The sequence below is a fragment of the Sesamum indicum genome, linkage group LG2 (assembly GCF_026168435.1).
Source record: "Sesamum indicum cultivar Baizhima isolate 11 linkage group LG2, ASM2616843v1, whole genome shotgun sequence".
NCBI lineage: Eukaryota > Viridiplantae > Streptophyta > Magnoliopsida > Lamiales > Pedaliaceae > Sesamum > Sesamum indicum.
In genome coordinates, this window is record NC_142658.1 from 16,585,427 (window position 1) to 16,607,672 (window position 22,246).

The following is a 22,246-nucleotide window of genomic DNA, read 5'->3' on the forward strand; positions in this document are numbered from 1 at the left end:
GTCCTTATGCTATTGGGAAACGACCTACTATATGTCCTTTCTCCACTTGGCGAATGGACAAAGTGCTGAGAGTGCTTTGAAGGGTTACGCGAGCACATGGATGAGTGGGGTATGCTTCTAACATTGCTCACATTTCCTTATCCAATCCACCGCTTCTTGCTTGAGAGTAGGCGAAAATTTCAAGCTCATAGGATCATTCCTATAAGGGTAATCCAAACTATATGAGGTCCACAAGATCTTTGATGTACTTCATATAGCACGATAATGCTCTCTCTACAGACAGGCATTGGAGGTAGGAGGTAGGCTGAGAGAAATTGCGCTTATAGATTATTCCTCCTAACAAGGTAAATTGGGTTGCCCTGCTTTTCAGACGGGCTGCCTCATTTTCTTCAACAGGAAAAGTGCTTTCCCTTAGGTAGTGAAGAAAGGATTTCCTCCAATTTGTGCTAATCTGCGAGATATTCATATCAATATCATTATGAGTTTTAGTGAGTATTCTTACAATGATAGTATGGTTATTGTAGTTGGCTATCAAGTTGGCAAGACGAGTAAGGTAGTTTGCATTGGTGTTCTCCGTACGAGGAATTGGATGAAGCTGGAAGCTCTTGCGCCTGCACTTGAGTTTGCTGACTTCCTGGAAGTACTCCTTCATTCTGACATCAATTAATTTATTACCAGTTGGGAATTAGAGTAAGCAGTGAGGTCCCTTGCTCCCACATCAAGAACCATTTTGATACCTGCTATCAGCGCAACAAATTCGGCCTCGTTATTTGAGGCATTGAAGTCAAATCTCAAGAAAAACTCCAGCTCATTCCTTTCTCGGCTAGTTAGCACGACTCCTGCTCCACTGTCAGAATAACTGGATGAGCTATCCACATGTAGTAGCCATGTTCCTCTTCTTCTTCAGTTGGTGTTGCCACAGCCATGAATTCAATTGGTGCTTGAACTTTGATGGTTGTTTGAGGCTGTTAGGAAATGTCATACTCACTGAGTTCTACAGTCCATTTGATCATCCTACTTGAAGTCTCAACTTTCCCTAGCGTTTGTTGCAGATAATGTAGTGCGCACAATAATAGAATGTGATAGAAAATAAGGGCATAATTTTCTTGCAGTTATTACTGGATATTGCTGGATTCTAGCCCAATCCAGCAATATATCCAATATTTCTTTTGCTAGACGTAGGCCCTCATCCAATCCTTCAAGCTCGGTTAGCCCATGATAAACACTTAATAAATTATCAACTCTGGGGAGGTAAGATTAGTTATCTCGCAAAGCTCAATTGTTTCTCTTTTTTGATTTTACCATTTTGTCCATAATTTGAGACATAAAATTACATCTCTATTGTTGTCTGAAATTGAGAAAAATCAAACCGATTTAAAAAAAAAAATAAAGTGAAAGCCGAGAAAGAAGGGAGCAACCGTGAAGAAAAAAGACCAAACCTCTATTCCTCATTTCATCAGAAAAAAATGAATTCTTTTACCTTTTTCTTTTTTCCTCCTCTTCCCTCCATTTTCATTTTCTTTTTACCTCTTTCTTCATCTTTTTCCCGAGCTTCCTCTTTTCCTTTTTCCAATTTTTAATAGATTAATCGCTTCATCAATTATGTAGCTATCTTAATCGCAAAATAACAGCTTTACTGCATCGTTATGGCCTCCCAAAAAAAATATTCTTTTAAAGAACTTCTCCATCAAGAGGGCTCACAGCCACTCGAAAACCTCTAAAGTATCCAACTGATATAAGAAAAAAGAAAAAGAAGAGGAATTAACTCATTTCACCCAACCCTCAAAATTCTTGGCATATAATTTGAAATAAACGAAAGAAAGGAATACTCTTCAATTATAGATAGAAAAAAACGAGAGAGATCCCACCACGACCTATATTTTGTTGGGTTTAAAAAAATAAAGTATTTATTAAAAAAAAATTATTTTAAGATGTTTCGCCCCAAAAAAATAATGTTGATTTGTTGTAAACAAATATTTTTTGTAGAATTTTATGATGTTATTGGATAAGACAATAATTTCTGCAAATAAAAATAGGGTATTGGTTCATTTCCAATAGCTCTACAGTTCTACCACTCTTCGCTTTATGTGATTCTTCAACTAACTTCACATATATCTATACCTACATTTATTTCTTTTGTTAACTAACAATAACTAAAATAATCTATGAGGTAAAGGGCAGTTTTGGTACTTTGTACAGGTTATATGAAACTCGGCAAAATTATATTTTTGGTCATGCAACTTTAATTCTTTGGCATTTTTAGTTCTATAACTTACTCCATTTACACATTTAGTTCTTTTTTTTTTTTGACGAATTTAGTCCTCAACATATTTAGTCCTGTATTGATAATCTTGGTCTTCTTCACACAGTACTCGATCTCATTTTTGGTCCTATAACTGGAGGCCGTTAGAACAAAAGTTGTCAAGACATGACTAAATATGTCAGAAAGTAACTAAATATCATATGTTGAGGAACTAAATGTGTCAATGGGGGAAGTTACAGGACCAAAAACGCTAATAACCTAAAGTTATAGAACCAAAAGTATAATTTTTCGATAAAACTTCGATGATAGAGTACTACAAATTTATTTAGCGGTTTCACATTGAATTTCTCGCTCTCTTTCATTTTCATTTTGTTTCCTCTTTCTCTCTAAAAAGCACACACTTGACATATGCATATTTGTTACACATTTATATACACGGAAAAACATAAGATTTGATGTTGAAGCCATGGCATTAGAAAATTACACAGACAAAAATGCCGTTTTTCGCAAACTCAAAGCCCAGTCTGAAAATAAGGTGATGTTCATTTTTTGTTTGTGTTTAAATTTTGTATGATAGATTTGTTAATTATGTTGAGATTTTTTTGATTCAAAATTATTAGATCTAACTTAGATCAAAGGTGATTTTTTTTTTCTTTTGCTCTAATTTCAGATCTGTTTTGATTGTAACGCAAAGAATCCGACTTGGGCATCGGTGACATATGGGATTTTCTTGTGTATTGATTGCTCGGCAGTTCATCGAAACCTTGGTGTTCATGTTAGCTTTGTTAGGTAATTATCTTACATTTGATCTTTGCCTTGTGAACCATTATTTTGGAGCTTTACAAAGCTGATTATGAACTACAGGTCCACAAATTTGGATGCATGGACACCGGAGCAGTTGAAAATGATGTCATATGGCGGAAACAATCGTGCTCAAGTGTTCTTCAAGCAGCACGGATGGACCGACGGAGGCAAGATTGAGGCCAAATACACCTCAAGAGCTGCCGAGTTGTATAAGCAATTACTCTCAAAAGAAGTTGCAAGAAGCAACGTAGAAGAGACGGCACCACCTACTGCTTCTCAATCATTAGTACGATCCAATACCTTTCCTAACATTAACACCGAGCAAGACCCCAAAGTAGGTTCTTCAAACGACACCCCTAACGAAAGCGTGTCGTTGAAAATCGAAACTCTCGAGCTTCCAACTTCACCAAGAACCTCTAAGAATGTCTCCACGACAGTCGGAAAGAAGTCTCTGTGTACAAAGAAAACTAGCAAGTCGGGAAAGGGACTAGGCGCTCGAAGGCTTGTCACAAAGGTAAAATTAACTTGTATTATACGGGAAAAATACAAGCAACCCCCTGTAATATTGCAAATAAACAAATTACCCCCTATAAAAAAATAACAATTTATCCCCTATGTTTTCTAAATTGAAGCAATTTATCTGGGAGTAAATTGCTATTATTTTTTCATAAGAGGTAATTTGCTCATTTACAATATCATAGGAGGTAAATTACATTAAATCCTGTGCTACATTTTGTGTTGTTTCTTGTTGATGATGGGGCTATGTATTGAATAGTTAAAAGGGTTTCGTGCATTGCAGCATAATGAAAGTCTTTATGACCAAAAGCCTGAAGAAACACCTGTCGAAGTTTCATCAACAAACATTTCAAATAGCAGCACCCCTCTGGCTGCAGGTTCATTATCTATATCTCGATTCGAGTATGCAGATAATGCGCAGCCTACCGACGTGAATTCAAGAGGAGCTTATGCTATTAGCCATGTCTCGCCACCGAAAGCGTCCAACTTTTTTGCTGACTATGGAATGGATGGTGGCTTCCCCAAGAAGAATAGCTCAAACTTATCAAAAGTCCAGGTGAGAGAAGTTCCTCGGTGACTATCCAAATTTTAGACCAAAAGCTTATTGATAATCTTCTCTTAATGTTACCAAAAACATGTTGTTACTTTTGTTAATGGCTTTTGATATAATTAAGGTTGAATTATACTTAGACCCTCTCTGAAAATGAGAAATTACTTGCACTCTCTCTGAAAATTCATCCTTTACACCTGGACACCTTTTCGTTAGGGTTTGAATGAAAAATGCTAATTTTAACAAAAATACATTACACAAATTTTTAATTGTGCCTCTCGTTTAATGTTTTTGTGAAGTGCAGTGAGTTCTCTTCAGTCCATGAAGTGTGCAACAATGCTCTCTTTCCACAATAGCATTCAACATAGCCAGTGACAGTGGACATCTCAATACCTTGGCCAATTTCACCTTCTAATTCCAATCTCCACCCCTTTCACCCATCTTCTTTTGGCTAAAGAAATTAGGGTCCTTCAACAACTTTCGGCATAATTATAGAGGAGAGACGCTTGGGTGCAATTCCCCCCCCCCACCCAAAAAAAAAAAATATGCTGACTTGGCCTGCTAGTTGAAGTGGCAAGGTGACGCGTTTTATTTTTACAAGTCACCTTGCCACTTCACCTTTGTTCGAAAATTAGTTGCCACATAGGCTAATTTGGCCGGAAAAATAAAAAAAACTCGAATTCTTTGGAGTCACATGCTGGGGGTGGGGGATTTCGGTGAAATTAGGGCAATTTGGACATTAATTGTCATTTTTTACAAAATATTATCCTGAAATGCTATTTTGGAATGGACTTGGATCAAAAGTGTCATCATCTCCAAGTTAGTGGACCAAAATTATATTTTTCGCTAAATATAATATATATATGGACTGATGATTACATTATTATATTTTTTTCCTTATAAGTACAAAATTATTACATGAAAATGTTAAATAAGGGGTAAAATTAAAAATTTATGTAATTATTTTTGCCGACGTCAATATTTTTCGTCCAAACTCTAATGAAAGAGGATCAGGTGTAAATAGTGAATTTTCAGAAAGATGTAAGTGTAATTTTAAAACTTTTTTGGGGAAGGTGTAATTCAACATTTTTCAAGAAGGCCTAAGTGTAATTAGCCATGGGATTCATTTTGCCTTTTATGTTAATTTTATATCTTGTTCACGTGTTGGTTTATTTGCTAAGCATGTTTTTCTATGCTCACATTTTGCCTACTTCCTGTGTTTTCTGTATCTTTTTTACATGAGTGGATGTTATTTATGCATGAAATATTTCAAGTATAATTCATTCACATTCATGATCATCAGGAAATGGAGACTGACGAAGCTAGGAAGAAGTTCTGCAATGCAAAATCTATATCATCAGCCCAATTCTTTGGTGGTGGTGAAAATAATAATGCTAATGATTTGGAAGCATCCGTTTCCCTGCAAAAGTTCTCAGTATGTATCAATATCCTATCATTCATCTTATTTCCTATATTCCCTTCATTTCATTTGTTTTTGGTATTTTCATTTTTATTTTGCCAAGTAATTTTGAGTATTTCTTTTCTAAATTACTCAATATGATGCAACTTAGTCGATACTTAATTGTTCAAAACGTATATAATTTGTGTCGTTTATTCCCACGTGTTGTAGGATTCATTGGCAATCTCTAGTGCCGAACTCTTTGGTCATGACTCGAGTTCTAATGACCTTACTGCAAGTGATATTATTAATCGGTTGTCTTTCCAGGTAACAACCAACAAATAGTTTCCTCTGAAAGTATCGATCATATTAGCTATTCTTTCCGTTCTATGATCTTACGAGTTTTTTTTCTCGTTTTATTTCCCACTTGTGTTTTGGTGTTAGGCACAACAAGATATTTCGTCTCTCAAGAACATCGCTGGTGAAACTGGGAAGAAGATAGGTTCGTTGGCATCAACAATATTAACAGATCTTCAGGATAGAATGCTTTGATAAATGCCACTATATCCTAAGGAAGACAACTATGTTGCGTATTTCGCAACTACTAAATGTAGTTTGTGTAAGAAGAGTTTCTATAAAGCGTTTCAAAATGAAATAAGATATGGAAATCCTAGGTCTAAGTTATGCCTGTTGATGCGGTTTGCGATTCCATTGGTATCCCGTTGCACGAAGTAATATTGTCTGCTCTGGGCTTCGTGTGAGCTTCACGGTTTTATCCTGAAATGGCGCCTCACTAGGGAGAGGTTGTCTTGGGACTTATAAGCCATTCAAACTCCTCATTTACAACCATTGTGGGACGTTTGCCTGCATCATTACTTGTATTGTTTTTCTTGCTTGCTGCTGAAATTATTCATCAGTAGTTAGGCGTTTAGCGATAATTTTAATACAAAGTTTTTCCCGCTTCGTTATAGGTGTAAATTTGTTGTTGATAAAAGCAATAGGCTTTTGTTGTCTTGATATTTCAGATCATTTTATTTGATAACAATGAAGTTTTTATTTTTTTTCATAAATTTTAAGTAGTTACATGGTATACCAACAATAGGGTTTAGGTTTCAAAAGTGCACTGTTGGCTATTACATTAACTGGCTTGTGATGTTTAGAGAATAGCCCATATGTTGTTCTAATGTGTATCCAATTTCATCCTTAAAGTAGTGTTGTTGAAGGACATTTCATCCATAGGTTTATACATTTTTTTATTTATATTTACCTATACATACACTTTTATATTTTTTATTATACACTTTTTAGATATTTTTATGTTTAAATTAATATAATTCTAAATATATAATTTATTTTAATATACTTGAACTTAATAAATAATTTAAATTAATCAAATATATTAATAAAATAATAATATAAATAAAATAATTTAAAATATATTTAAATGTGATCGGGCAAAATGGACATTATACACTTAAAGTAACCCCCCAAAAGGCCAAAAGATGAAGCTCGCTTGCACAATAGATGAGTATCAGACACTCTCCGTTAGTTTCTAACACAGTTGGGGGGGGGGTTGTATTTTATAAAACACATGAAGTTTTTTGCCTATAAAATTGTAAAGAGGGATTTCTCGCTATTTCACCAAAATACAGGAGGGTATTATTCAATTTACCCTAGTTTATTTAATTCAATTAAACAAACATAAATTCAAATGCTAATTAATTGATCCAATCAATTAATCAAACCAAAATATATAAATCAATTCAATTAATTTAATTAAAGGTGTTAGGTCCAAAATATAATTATTTTCAATTAATTAATTCTTGGGTCATCTATCAAATGGACTTTTCAATAAATGATCCAATTATTTATGTTCTCATTGAATTAATTTAATCTTAAAAATTTGTTAATTTCTTTCCAAATTAATTTCAAATTAGTTCTATCAGTTTTATAGTGATTTGTGTGTGACTCTTTAATTTCACTCTAAGTTAGACTTAAACTTGTGTCCAATTAAATTAATTAAATTAAATTAAATTACTTTTGATTAACCATTAATCAGAAACGCCCGTCATCATGGATGGCCGTCTAGGAATGGTTTATGACACTAGAGACTAGGTGAATGTTGGTGGTGAACATTTTAGGTTCCAAGTTCCATATAGATATTGTCCTTCGTCGACTGTCTCTCGACCTTGGTCTAGGGCATGAAATTAGGTGTCTATTTTCATCCTTGACTAGCCAACTATACTTCACACTCGAGATGTGTTTGCTCTATCGACTGACCTTCGAAACTTCCCTACTCGATCAATCGCTTTGGTCAAATATTTAAAGAGTCTGAACTATTTTAAAGCACATAGGAGACATTCTGTAAAATACTGATAGGGGATATATTTCCTCTTGAAATCAACCGTCCTCACAATATACTCCGATTGCACTTGATAAGGTTTATAATGACCACATCTAAGACTTGGTCATCTCTCGCTAGGTCCAAAATACAAACTTCATATGCAAGCGACTGGTATGATTTTTCAAGCCAATGACTAATCCCATACTATAGAAATTGAAAATTCCAATCATACCGATCAAGCCTCGAAGCTTTCATATAACAATTCACTCGAGTTAGTTCAGTGAACTGACAACCTTGTCAACTAACCCACTATAATTGCATAGAGAACCTATGTTTATCACCAATAAAACATTGGACTCATTCAATTAATGCAATACTTTGTGCAAGTCTTTATAAGTCTCGATGTCCTCTACTTGGAACGTTTAAGACCAATCCTCATAAATTTGTCTCATAGCTGTTAGCTAATGCACAATCCAACTATATGAGTTATCTAATTGGTTTGTGGACGTATGTTGTGACGTTAAACCGCCATTTAACGTAATCAGTAAGCAATTCATTTTTGCAAAACCAATAATACAATTATATATATAATTAGATTAATGATAGTTGTTTCATTCCATGATTACAGAAAATAAGGGAAACAAGACCATCACTATCTTTATTATTGATCAGACATCTATGTAATAAGAGTAAGGTGGAAATTCAACAATCTGCTTTCTTTCTCTCTAATGCTGCATAGAAACAGACATTATATGTATATGTCAAGTACATAACTCTCTGCTGCTTCAGCAGTTGATATCTCTGTCATATTGTCCCCAAGATTTTGGCATGAGACGTTTCTTCAGCTGTTCCGAAATTGGTAACTTGGGGCGAGGTTCCATGGATGCTGGGGACTCCGCACCTGCTGTCTCATCTACTGCACTACTGCTAGATTTTCGTTTCTTGATCAGATCGACTTCTCCGTTGTCATTCACCACCAGCATGTTGCATGGGATCTTCTCGGCGTAGTACTCTATGTGCTTCCTATCATGGTGCCTGCTAACCCCTAAAAATGTTACAATCATAACTTCTACGCACCCAAAAGCTGCAGTTTACGTCCTATAAAAAACATGTCAAGTACGTATGTTTGCCTTTAATTTGTCCTCCAAGAAATTGGAATAAATTATTTTTAAAGGCAAAATTACATTTTTTGTCATCTAATTTTAGGTCGTTAGCATTTCTGATCATATAATTTACTCAATTTATACAGTTAGCGCTTCTTTTGACGAATTAGTCCTGATCATCTCACGTTTGTGCAAATTTAGTCCTGATAATTTTGGTCCCCTTCACACTGTAATAGATCTCATTTTTTGTCCTGTAACTATGAGTTGTTAAGACAAAAATTGTCAATATAAGACTAAGTTTGCCAAAAAAAGGAACAATTAAATATGAGATGTTCAGGACTAAATTCGTATTAAAAGAAAAAGACCAAATGTGTAATTGGAATACGCCGCAAGACCAAAAGTACTAATAACCTAAAGTTACAAAGAAAAACGTAATTTTAGTTTTTTGTGAATTATTATCAAACTTAAAATCAAAATGGACCTACCCAACAACAATTAATACATTTTTCCCAACTTGTATGCCCAGTCTAACAGTCTTGATACCATGGAACTGTATTAATTATGTATATGAATTAAATAGGGATAGAGTGAGAAGAACACATATATATATATGTATATATATAATCGAACGGCTCACAATCTGAATTTGTTGTATCATGTGTTGTGATGTACCTATCAAATACTACTAGGGTAGCATGAAGGCTGCTGATTTGTTCCACAACAAGCAGTCGCAATGGATGCCCCATTTCAGTTTTGATCTCTGGGACGACCTGAAAAGTTGATATGCTCATGATGCAGAGGTTGAGAGAGAGTTGTGAATATATAATGTACCCTACGTACCCCATATTGTTGGCAAAGCTCAACAAGGCGTTGAACTTTTTGATATTTAGGGTCATTCTTGAACTCATTCTTCTCTAGGAAGGTGGACAGATCCTCCAGATTCATACTCCAAATGTCTGACCAAGTCTTTGCAGATACTGTGCACACAAAAGTTAGTTTGTTCATTTGGTGATATATGTATATATATGTCAGTCCAAACCCTCTTGGTACATGAGTTACGATCCGCGCGTGTTAAATATACAACGAGAAAGTACAATTTTAGTGTTGCAAGTATGAAGGGTGGCAATTTTTTTACTGTAGGTAAAATTATATTTTTGGTCCGGTAATTTTAGGTCATTAGTACTTTTGGTCCTGCAACTTACTTCATTTGCACATTTAGTCCCTTTTTTTGACGGATTTAGTCCTGATAACATATCACATTTGGTCCTTATTTGACAAATTTAGTCATGTACTGACAATTTTGGTCCTAGTGACTCATAGTTACGGGATAAAAAATAAGATCTATTACGGTCTGAACGGGATCAAAATTGTCAACGCATGATTAAATTTGTCAAAAAACGACCAAATGCGATATTTAATTCAGGACTAAATTCGTAAAAAGAAAAAAAAGATTAAATGTGTGAATGGAGTAAGTTACAAGATTAAAAGTGCTAACAACTTAAAAGTTACATGACTACAAATGTAATTTTACCTATACTATCTAAATCTAGTTTGACAATTTTGTCCTCTAATTTTAAAAATTTCACGAATTGAGGACAGGAATAGCTTGAATTAGCTAATATGGCAGGAAAGATGTACGTAATCCCACATGCACTTTTCTTGCCAAATTTAGCTACTTCCATCGATTTTTATCCTCAATATGCAGAATTTTTAAACTAATTACAACCTAAAATTGCAAAAAATGGGTTCGTAGAGGACTAAAATTGTAGTCCTATACTTACAGGACTAGAACTGAAATTTTTCGTAAATATGAAGAAAACTTACAAGGAATGTTGAGCCATGGCATGACGCCGAGTAAAGTAATACTGGAAGAGACTCCGAAAGAGAAATTCTTGAGAACCCATTCGAGTAGTTCAACCGAGAACTCCTTTAGGGCATCCATGACTACGAGTACACGCTTAGGATCATCCATCGACCCGGGGGACTCTTCTAACACAACACCTTCTGCGAGTGTGGTTTTGTTGATTGGGAAGCAACGTGGCATCATTGCAACCTTAACATGAATTGTAACAACTAATGAGTAGTGTGTGCAGGGATGGAAAGAGAGGGGGAAGGGATTTGATTCTTGGATTGAACTACTTATGTAGGATGAATTAAGAGAGGAAATGACAAGCTGATGAAAGGAATGTTCTTGGCATCTCTATGAAGCTAGCAACAGTCATAGAAACCTCCTACATAGTAACATAGGAACATAGAACTATGTCTTGAGAAAAGTTAGGACAATGCCAAGAAAACAGCATGGTTTTCTGAGAACAAAAGATGCTCTATGTGTAATATATATATATATATATATATATATATATATATTAGAGGTTTCATTTTGATTATTTGGTAGTATTGTAGTTTTAAATCTAAATTGATTAAACTAAACTAATAATGTTTGATATAATTTAAAATTAAAGAATAATGATCAGTCCTAAATGTATATAACATATTACATATTCGTTCACTTTTCCATGGATTTAGCTATTTTTAATAGAATTGAAATCAGATAATCTTTTTACCGGTTTAAATACAATTTATACTCTGGCCGTGCAGTACATATATGTATATCTATATATATTAAATACGGATTAAAATGCAATTTATCCATCTTGGTATTTAAAATGAGTAATAAAAGACCTTGTAAAAAAAGAATTAACAAAACTCTCTATTTATATATAAGGCTAATTTGCTTTATTTTCTAAAACACAGGGGGTAATTTGTTATTTTTTTTAAAGGAATTTTTTGCTCCTTTCTCAATAAATTGCATTTCTTTTTCCTATTAAATACCTTCTAAACATTTAACACCTTGAGAAGAAAATGTCTTTTTAGTCTAATTAAACAGACATGGTATCACTTTGAACCATTCTATATGCAATAGTTAGCAATAATTTAAATAATCGCATTAAACAACTTTTTAATACAAAAATGGTCCTAATTTAAAAAAAATAATAATAATGGCAAAATTAACAGCCTCTGGCCAATGGCCACCTCAGAGGAAAAAATGACATGTAAATTGCACATAATTTCATAATTACATGTATACATGTATTATATTATATTTTTCTATTTATATATAATATAGAAAATAAAATATAATATAATAAATTTGAGGTTTTTGTATACCATTATATATTTAAAATATATATATATATATATATAGGTGGTGCGTTGCCACCGTATTTGGGCGCCCCGCCCAAAATATGGGGCTGAGGGAGTTGTTGCCCACGGAAAAGGGGCAACTTTCCTACTGGCTACTGCCCTATAAGGAATATATGGTCGGTGTTCGAAAAAGTTGAAAATCTCTTTTTGTTTTTAAAATAAACAAAAATTTCATCACTATGTTTGTTTTCATTTTCAAGTTATTTTCGAAACGAATCAAAACATACTTAATGTTTGTCATCATTCAAAAATACCTTATCTAGGTGTTTTAAACTGTTTTAGCATAAATACATACATATATATACACATACATATAGATAAATATATTAAAAAAGACATGATTTTGACTATGATTTGACTATAAATAGTAATTTCTGTCTCAAAAAACACAACATTAAACATACAATACTTATTTTAAATTATCTCCAAAAACAAATCCAAACATACATACTATCTCTCACACACACTTATTTATCTTTATTTTTCTATCTCTATCTCCATAAAATACAACAAAACACTCAGAAAACGAATCCAAATATTATGCATGTGTTTTGTAAAAATTAGTGCAAACTCTTCTTTGGTTAGAAACTAATGAAAAGTGTAGGAAATGCGGGAGTGGTGTAATTTGGGGAGTATTTGCGTATCCTTGGAAGATTTTTTTGATTAAAATGTCTTTTTATGATATTAGTCTTGGACATTTTTGAGTTGTTTATAGCTTGTTTTGAGTGTTTTTTTATATATTTTTTCATCTCTCTAATAAATTAAATAATTTTTTTTAAATATTTGTATTTGTAAATATACAAAAGTACATAATTTTTTAAAATTATATAATTTAAATTTAAAAATTAAAATAATATCACAACACAATTTAATATACTAAGTTCATTTTTCAAATTTAAATATCTTAACAAATATGAATTTCAATTAATTATACAAATTATATATTATTAACTAATTTAAATTATTATTTGATTAAAAATATTAAATAAATTATGTTTAAATTTAAATTCATGTTATAATTATTGAAAGTGAAAATTTGATACTTTCCTTTAATTTAAAATTTTAATCATTTTTAAATCCAAAATTTAAAAATTAAAAGAAATTAAAAAAAATCATTGTCGTCCCCCCCAAATTGTACTGTTCTGGGCGATGATGACCCTTCTGTGGGGGGCGACTGTGAAGAGCGACAAGAGGTGCGGAGGGGGGTCGGTGGGTGAGATGGGGGAAGGGAGGACGGCGAGGAGAAGGGGGTTGGAGGTGGTGGGAAGTTAATTTTGTCTAATTTATTTTTTAAAATAATAATTTTATTTTTATAATATATATTTAAAATTAATTAAATCAAAACTCTTGAATTTTTTATTAATTAAAGTTTTAACGATTAAGATTAATTGGTTAGATCTGACAGCTCCCATATAATTAATAAAAATTCAATGATAATCAAAATAAAGAATAATATATAATATATAAGCGCATAGCGGTCATTTTATTAAAAAATTAATACTGTTAGTTACATCGAACGGATAGAGGTGATTGAGTTACGTTGAATGAAACAAAGGGGATTTTTAGCTTATCTTTAAAATAAAGGAGAATTTCATCTAAATTTTGAAAACATAGAGAGTTTTTATGCTATTTGACCTATAACTTTTGCCGTAGTTATCACCCCAAGTACGAAAGGGGGTGACTGGCTCGTGAAAAAAGAGAAAATAGAAGAGGGAAGAAATGAAGAGGAGATGGAAAAAACATAAAAATCATAAGAAGTTTTTTTTTCTTTAAAAAAAAGTCAAAAATAATTAAAAAAAGTATTAAAAAATTATTTCAAAATTATAATTTAGAATTCAATTTTAATTATTTATACAAAAATAAAATTTTTATATCTTTTATTTTTTAAAACAATTAAGCTCTATTTATTATAATTTGTGGTAAATATTTATTAAAATATTTTCAAATAAAATAATAACTCAAATTAATTAATATTATATTATCACTACAAAAAATAAAAGATCCTTGCCACAATCTTTGCCACGGAATTTTTCGAGGCAAATTTGCAACGAATTTTGCTACAATTTTTCTATGAATTTAAAAAAATTGGATTTTTGTGGCAAATTGCATGTAAAACAAGGATAAACTTTTGCCACATTAAATTCATTGTAAAAATTTGTCAACTTTGGGATACTCATTTTCGTGGCAAGTCGGGCAAAACATTGCCGGGATCACTTTTTTGCTACTTCGCAAAGAATTTCGCAACAGTTCAAGTTTGTGGCAAAATTCGAAAGATATTTTCAAATTTAATCCGTTCCAAATGATTTGTAATGAAAAAACAATGGACAAAACTTTTTGCAACGGATTTTGCCACGATTTGAAATTATATAATTTTTCAAATAATATAACAACGATTTTTGCCACGACTTTCTTGACAATTTTCGTTGTAAAATGAAGAGATGAGTTTGGCAAAACATTTTGTCTTGAAATGAATCCGTGGCAAAGTTGCCTACAAATTTGCCACTGTCCAAAAACTCGTTGCAATCCGTACACAATGGTCGGAGGCATTAAATATTGAGACGTTACATTTGCTATGAATTTTGCAACGAATGTAAGGTTTGTGGCAAAAATCTTGGAAAAATTGTACGAAATCACTACACTCTTATGGTTTCCTTTTTCATCCTTGCTAACATAATTTAACTGTCACATTTTTTCACTTGAGGTTTGGATTTTTTCCGAGAATGTTGTGGGTTTTTTTTTTCCTTTTTTTTTTTTGTGCATGTGTGAATTTCCAAGTTCCTTCAAAATGTTTTTTCGGCCTTTTTCGTGTGCATTTTTCTTTTATTTTTATGACATTTTACTGGAACAGGTGTTTCATGAATTTGCTGTTTACTGCATTTCTTATGATCATTTAGCGAATTTGTGTTTTTGTTTTTGTGATATAATTTGGTTGTTGACTTATCCTTGGCTTTTTTATGGGTTCTTACAGTGTTCCAACAAGGCAAGAACCATTATGTAGTGGTTTTTTCTTTCAAGAGGGGTGAATGAAAAATTCCCTAAAATTTTGAATTGAAACTCCGATACCAACTTCTGAGCTATTATTGAACAAAGCACCATCAAAATTTATTTTCACAGTGCCGTAGGGAGGGCATGAACATCGAGACGGCCAAGACGTTGTAGCATGAGGAACAACAACAGTTGAATCCTAGAGATAGCTAGGATTGATGGTAATTGCGTCCGAAAAGAATTAATCAATCTGGTTCAAGCAAGGTATTTTAATGCAGCTTGTTGTTTCGATTCCACCAAAGCGACCAACAAATAATCATAAATAGAGCAAGATCTTCCGTAGGTAACTTAGGATTCACATCCATAAACTACTCTAAAGCATTTCCATGATCAGTAGCAATGTGAGACCATCTAATTCCAAGAAAGCACTAGCACATACGGGCGTAAGGACAGGATAATAAAACATGCAATACATCGTCCTCACACGACAAGCAAAGCAACCATAACGAATATGAGAGCCAAGCATGCAGTCGGGATAGCATTGCAGCATGCTTTACAAAACAAAAACTTGTATCTTGGGGCAACTTTGGCTTTCCAAATCTCCTTCCACATCTGCTGGGTGCCATCCCGTGAAAGCACTAGATCGGCCCTCATCTTCTCTGGTTAATGCATGCCAAGTGATACACACTCTTCACGTCAAAAATACCAGTACAAGAATGTCTGCTGCTAAGCTTTCGCCAAGGGGTATTTTAAGAATAGCTTGACTATCCATCTCCAAAAAAGTGTCCGAAATCAGTGTACGATTTCATTCCCTGTTGTATCATCAATAAGATCCACTATAGTTGAAATCTCAATTGAATGTGGTTTAGGAGTAATAAGTGTGAAAAAGTATTCTCTTGTGGAATTCATCTACCCCCTAAATCCAAATGCTAGTGCCTGAACCCACTCTCCATCAAATGGCTGCCCAGAAGAGGACCATGCCCTCAAGTAGACTGCGATAGGTATAAGATGGTCAGTAGCCCACTTGCACCTCCATAATCGTAAGGGAAAAGTACTATTTTAGTACGCTAAGTATGCCTAATTTTAATTTTAATCTGGTAACTATGTCCATTTTTGTTTAAATCCAGTAATTTATGAAATTGCTTACTTTTAGTCATCTGACAGATTTTCGGACAATTTTACCCCTATGCAACTTTTGAAAGGCAGTTTTAGTCCATATGCACTTATAGGGATAAAATTGTCCGAAAATCTGCCATAGGACTAAAAGTAAGCAATTTCATAAGTTACTGGATCTAAACAAAAATAGATATAATTATCGAACTAAAATTAAAATTAGACATACTTAGCGCACTAAAAGAATAATTTTCCCTAATCGTAATATCGTGCCTTAAGTACCTGTCCCAATAAGCTGTGTGGACGGATGACAAGTCGCCAAAGTTGTTTAGAAAGCATGACAATATTGAAGCATTTGAGATTCTGAAACTGACGCCCCCACTTTCCTCTGCATAGTTTTGGACAAGACAACCATATATATCTTTTTTGACTCCTTGTTCCACCAAAAGTTTGCAGCCATCATTTCCATTTCATGCAACAATGAATCCGGCAAGCGGAAGCAAGACATAGTATATGCTGGGATAGCTTGAATAACAACCTTGATAAGCACTTCTCTACCAGCCTGAGATAAGCTCTTCTCATGCCGTCCTTGAATCCGTCTCCAAACTCTATCGCTAATGGAAGAGAAAACTTCTTTCTTTGACTGCCCAGTTGCTGCTGGCAAATGGTGATACACGTCATGTCTGTCCTCATTTCGTATGTTCAGCCGTCTTAGAAAATTTCTGCTTGATATCCATGGAGGTGTTAGGGCTAAAATAAGTGTTGTATATTTGATATTGTGCTTTGGGAGACAAAAGTCACTATTCATTGTCAAATCATGTTTCTTCTGTACATATTTATATATATGTATATATATAAGTGTTGTATGTTTAATATTGTATTTTAGGAGACAAAAATCAATGTTTATTGTCAAATTATGTTTTCTTTTATATTATATACTTATATATATGTATGTAGAGTGGCAACCTCAAGAACCCTAATCAACTATTACAATAATGTGGAGTACGAAACTCCTTAAAATATACAAACCAATATTACAAATATAAAGAATAATAATGAATAATGAAAGAACAAATCTTAAGATTTACAGATTTATAGAAGTTGGCTCAGGAATAGCCAGATCCAACAACCTGAACACAGAAAAGGGCCGTTCACACAGAACAATTTCACCCACGGTTGCTCCACCTTCAACCCAACACCACAAAGTTCTGATCTCTCAGATCTTACAAGAAAACTATGTCACAGAAACCCACAAAAGTGTATTAGTTCACACAGAACTCGTTCGAGAAAAAAGAGAGAAGGGTTTGTTAAATAAGTGTATTAAACCGAAAGGAGGAATCACCCTTTTAAAGGTGTAGAGGGGGAGTGTATAAGAAAGGTGACAATGGCTTTTCAAAAGCCATTGAAATTGGCTAAGGAAAACCTCCATTAATCTCGGTGAGGAGAAGGGCAAGAAAATCAGAGAAGAGAAGATTGCAGTCAACGCTCAAGAGAAATGAGGAAATAGGGTTTAGGTGAGAGTATATAATAGAGAGAATCTGGATCGGATCATGGGTCAGTTTAGTGGGCCAGTCGGGCGGATTGAAGCAGTGGGCTGAATATGGTAACATATATATTATATACAAAGTCCAAAACAAAAAAATTCAAACAAATAAAATATAAAAAATAGTAAGTAAATATTGAGAATGTTTCGATCCATCTCAAACATGATCTTAAAACAAAACCAAACACAAGAAGTATTCGATAATGAATAAATTTAGTGTTGGGGCTGAGCATTATTTACTTATTTACAGGCGTAATTGGAGTGACTATCACTCTCATGCAATAGACGTTGAAAAAGAGGACCCATAGAACTATCTTTTCTAGGAGTAGTATATTTTAAGCAACTTTATATACCTACGATTTTCTAAGTATGCCTTCTCACTCTCAAACTATCTAATTTCCTCTTTTCTATATTTATTTTAGTTTATCTATTTCTCAACTCAACTTTTTCCTAATGGTATTCACTTATCACAATTTCATTAAATACATGGAACATAACTTAAACTACAACTTATTAACATAATTCTATATTTTTAAATAGAATAAATTATAATTACTTCTCTTGATATTTGACATAATTATAAATATTAATTTATTATTTAAAAAATTTTAAGTACTTTCCTCAAATAAAAAATAATTATGTAGTCCTAAACAGTAAAGTGGGCGTTACTATTTTACCCTTGTTGAATTTTTTATTAAAAATAAAAAAAAAATATAAATATATTTGAGGGTGGTAAAATAAATAATCTATAGGGAATTTTAGTTCATAAAAATATTTTAGACAGAAGCAATTCTCAGAGGTCTTATGTGTAATTTTTCAAACCACAAGGAGTTTACTTTAATTATACCAAACCTCATAAAAGGGGGTTGTAATTATCTCTAAAATATAATAAATAATTTTCAACCGCGATGTTTGATTTCGTCCAACAAATAAGTCTCTTCATTAGTTAAAATTCATTGAATTTGCTAATATTTACAACAAAATTGAATGAAAATTGATATTTATTCTCAATTGATTTGTTATTGATTTATTGCAGGTCAAACAATTTTTTTTTTCTGATCAACCTACTCTTGTATTTATAATTTCTTATGGATACTAGATGTAATTTCTCAAATTATAAAAAAATTATGTGTAATTCTACTAAACTCACGGGAACGGAGTGTAATTATCAATATATATTTATTTATTTATATATATAAATGTGTGAAATCATGAAACGCGTCGTTCTGTCTACCAGAATTTACTAATTCCAGTCGCCAATATGGTCAACCAAACCCTGCTTCCGCCTGTTTTGCTCCTCACCTACATATATATATATATACACATACATACATATATTAGCGCCATACACAAAAGATAACAAAACTATTCCATCCCCCATTCACGGAATCTGTAGAAAATAGCGGAATTTGGAGAGGATCAATGGCGTGCTACGTAGAAGAAGAAGAAGTCTGGAAATGCCCAACCCACCCCACCAAGAGGCGGCGCAACGGCATCTGCCCCATCTGCCTCCGCGACCGCCTCGTTACCCTCTGCCCCGATTGCGCTCACGTCCGCCCCTGTGGCTGCGTTGCCTCCACCGAGTCTTCGTCGTCGTCCTCCTCCTCTTCGTTCGGCCGCGTCTCCAACCTCCTCGACGGCGAGCCCTCTTTCCGACGCTCGAGATCCCTTGCTATCCCCTTCCTCCGCACGAGAAACAGTACAGAACCAACGCCGAACAACGGCCGCACCAAGACGCCGTCGTTGCTATCGGTATTAAAGAGGGGTAAGACGAAGCCAAGCGAGCAGGCGAAGGAGATGAACAAGGAGACCCCCGTTAATGCCGGTAGCAACGACGAGAATTTCGACAGCCATAACAGAATTGAGGATTTCGCGAGAATGGTTACGAGATCAAGGTCCGTCAGCACGGGCACGGCCGCGATGGCGTCTGGTCTCCGGCGTGTTGACGTCAATTCGTCGCCGGCGAAGTCGAAATTTTGGCATTTCCCGAGCCCGATGAAGGCGTTCCGAAGCTCCAAGACTCCCAAGATTCCCGTACAAGATCGATCGCCTTTGCCCAGAGGTTGAATCTTCTCGTTACTTTTTAACTTTTTCCCCAATTTTTAACAGCAGAAAGGGTTTCTCTCTAGCTTTCCCCCAAACACTGTATTGATCACACGCCGTACTCCATTAACAAAATAAAAGTGAACTAATCATTTTTTACTCTGTTTTTTTCTTCTATTAATATGTATATATATTTTTTTTCATCCTTTTCTTTTCATAATTTATTAGTTTGTGAATTGTGTGTGTATAAAAGATGTGATATATTGTAGACTTTTGTTTGTTTGATAAGTCAGATGAAAAAAGCTATTTTTATTAATTTACTTTATGTTTGACTGCTTCATGCTTCAATTCCTCATATTTATGAGTGATGATGTCAAGATTTGACTCTTCTAAATTTGGCTATCAACTTCTCAAGTTTATTAATTGAGTGTAATTGTCTCAACATTTGAGGGGTTAATACGACACGGGTAAAAAAAAATATAATAATTTATTTTTTTGTATTTTTTAAAATAAAACGATTTATCTTTCTGTTTGATGAAATAAATTGTTTGATTTTAAAAAACTTAGGAGGATAAATTGCTGTATTTTAAAAAATACAGAAAAAGTTCATTGCTAATTTTTTTTTTTTTTATAAGGAGTAACTTATTCACAATGTCGTGAAAGGGTTCCTTGCATTATTCTTTTTTTTTTTTTTTTTGTTCTAGTAAAGAATTATACTAATTGATAGTGTGATGATGAACGAGCATTGAACTCAGTTCAAATAATTGAAACTATAAAGTTTCATTCAAAGTGAAGTACAATCAGATCCTGTAGTCTAAAGGTTTACGTCATTTTCATCTATTTCTTAGTGTCATGGATCATTGCTAAATAATCACATATAATGATGGGTGCTTTCGAATTAAATATTAATCGAAAACGAACCCTTGACTAGTAAACATAATTGTTGAAATTCTAGACATACTTATTATACATAAGCATAATTGTGTAGTGCAGATACTAGGGATCATCACACCTCCCAACTATGATTTTTTGGCACTAAACAATCCTTTCCTCTTAGTTAAAAAAAGAATAATTGCAGTGCCGTACTACTTATCTCCTACCAATCATAATATATATCATAAATTTTTACATGTTTTTTCAGAAATATGTTTAAATGATTTCATATGTTTTAATGACACATTTCCAGAAAGAATAAAATTTATTTTGATACCCGAATTTTATTATTCAAAAATAATAAATATGAATTATATACCAAAGTGATATTAATGATAAAACTCAAGTACGAATTAAGTCATATACAGTTACTCGTATACCATTGTAATATTAAAAACGAAACTCGAGCATAAATTGAGACATTTATAATTACTCAAATACTTAAATAACATTAATAATAAAATTCGGGTATCAACATAAATTCTACTTTTTCTAAAAATATTACAATTATTCTACTATAAAATAATGAACCTAATTCTGTGTTCCTATAATATTTCTCTAGGACTTATATAACTCAACTATAACAATCAATATATATCCAAATTTTAATAATATACTAATAACAACTTAACTGAATACCTTATTATATCACATTTTTCCGTATAAAAAATTATCACAAAATATTATAATTTTTATTCTATGATAAAAAAATAATATATATATATATATATATATACATATTCATTTCTCACCCAAACTCCAATATAAGAACAAGTACATCTAAAAATAATGAAAATTAAATTATGAATGAAGATAGAAACAAATAACGCCTAAATTTAATTATTTTTTTTATGATCAAAATTAGGGATATTTTCTATCTTCAAATAAATGTATAAATAACAGGGGAGGATCAAATCAAGGTGGTGGAGGACTTTCTCCTTAACCATATAAACTAACAAGTGAAATTTTTTTTAATTGACAATCATAAATTATTATTAATTATAATAAATCAATTTTATCAAAAATTATATCTAATAAAGACAACTATAACAATCATGCCCTGATCAGTAATATCAGATAAATTAAATCTAAACAACACCTATTATTTAATAGACAACTCCTACTATGCAATAGAACAACATCCCACGCATATGATGGGTTCGAACTCTCATGGGAACTTAATTTCGTTGGGCTAACAAGTAATATATATATATATATATATATATATATTATTAGAAATGTATTGTCACACTCAAAGCAGCCAAAGACTCTGAATTTTATATTTGATTTGGCAGTTGGCTTATGCTTTAAAGGGCAGTAATTAATCAGATAAAATATAGTATATATGAACTTGTTTATTATGAGTGTATAATATACTCATCATGACAGTTATTTTTATAATGGTATTAGTTTGCAGTAGCACATGGCTTCAATTATAAAACATTT

The 22,246-nt window shown here is 32.9% G+C and overlaps 3 protein-coding genes and 1 long non-coding RNA gene across 4 annotated transcripts; 3 read left to right on the plus strand and 1 right to left on the minus strand.

The window, feature by feature from the left end:
• Positions 1-176: 176 nt before the first annotated feature.
• LOC148789227 (uncharacterized) lies at positions 177-952 on the plus strand. The gene is made up of 2 exons (XR_016064115.1): positions 177-344; positions 525-952. It is a non-coding gene; the product is annotated as an uncharacterized LOC148789227 (long non-coding RNA).
• A 1,718-nt stretch (positions 953-2,670) lies between these two features.
• LOC105155954 (putative ADP-ribosylation factor GTPase-activating protein AGD8) lies at positions 2,671-6,577 on the plus strand. Its single transcript, XM_011071943.3, has 7 exons — positions 2,671-2,798; positions 2,934-3,052; positions 3,128-3,581; positions 3,867-4,139; positions 5,437-5,568; positions 5,764-5,859; positions 5,977-6,577. Exons 1-7 carry the CDS (start codon positions 2,730-2,732, stop codon positions 6,082-6,084), a joined length of 1,251 nt encoding a protein of 416 aa, XP_011070245.2. The 5' UTR covers positions 2,671-2,729; the 3' UTR covers positions 6,085-6,577.
• Positions 6,578-8,661: 2,084 nt separating this feature from the next.
• LOC110011605 (uncharacterized) lies at positions 8,662-11,023 on the minus strand. Its single transcript, XM_020692085.2, has 4 exons — positions 10,804-11,023; positions 9,820-9,956; positions 9,652-9,749; positions 8,662-8,911 (listed from the first exon to the last, which is right to left on the minus strand). The coding sequence occupies exons 1-4, from the start codon at positions 11,021-11,023 to the stop codon at positions 8,662-8,664; spliced, it is 705 nt and encodes a 234-aa protein (XP_020547744.2).
• Positions 11,024-19,145: 8,122 nt separating this feature from the next.
• On the plus strand, positions 19,146-20,029 carry LOC105155955 (uncharacterized). The gene has a single exon (XM_011071944.3). It carries the CDS (start codon positions 19,247-19,249, stop codon positions 19,889-19,891), a length of 645 nt encoding a protein of 214 aa, XP_011070246.2. The 5' UTR covers positions 19,146-19,246; the 3' UTR covers positions 19,892-20,029.
• The last annotated feature ends 2,217 nt before the right edge of the window (positions 20,030-22,246 follow it).

Coding starts and splice junctions, on each gene's coding strand:
- LOC105155954 (XM_011071943.3), top strand. CDS start 2,730: ATGGCATTAGAAAATTACACAGACAAAAATGCCGTTTTTCGCAAACTC. Junction 2,799..2,933: donor AAGCCCAGTCTGAAAATAAG/GTGATGTTCATT, acceptor CTCTAATTTCAG/ATCTGTTTTGATTGTAACGC. Junction 5,569..5,763: donor TTTCCCTGCAAAAGTTCTCA/GTATGTATCAAT, acceptor CACGTGTTGTAG/GATTCATTGGCAATCTCTAG.
- LOC110011605 (XM_020692085.2), bottom strand. CDS start 11,023: ATGCCACGTTGCTTCCCAATCAACAAAACCACACTCGCAGAAGGTGTT. Junction 9,750..9,819: donor AGCTTTGCCAACAATATGGG/GTACGTAGGGTA, acceptor TCAACTTTTCAG/GTCGTCCCAGAGATCAAAAC. Junction 8,912..9,651: donor ACCCTAGTAGTATTTGATAG/GTACATCACAAC, acceptor AGGGGTTAGCAG/GCACCATGATAGGAAGCACA.
- LOC105155955 (XM_011071944.3), top strand. CDS start 19,247: ATGGCGTGCTACGTAGAAGAAGAAGAAGTCTGGAAATGCCCAACCCAC.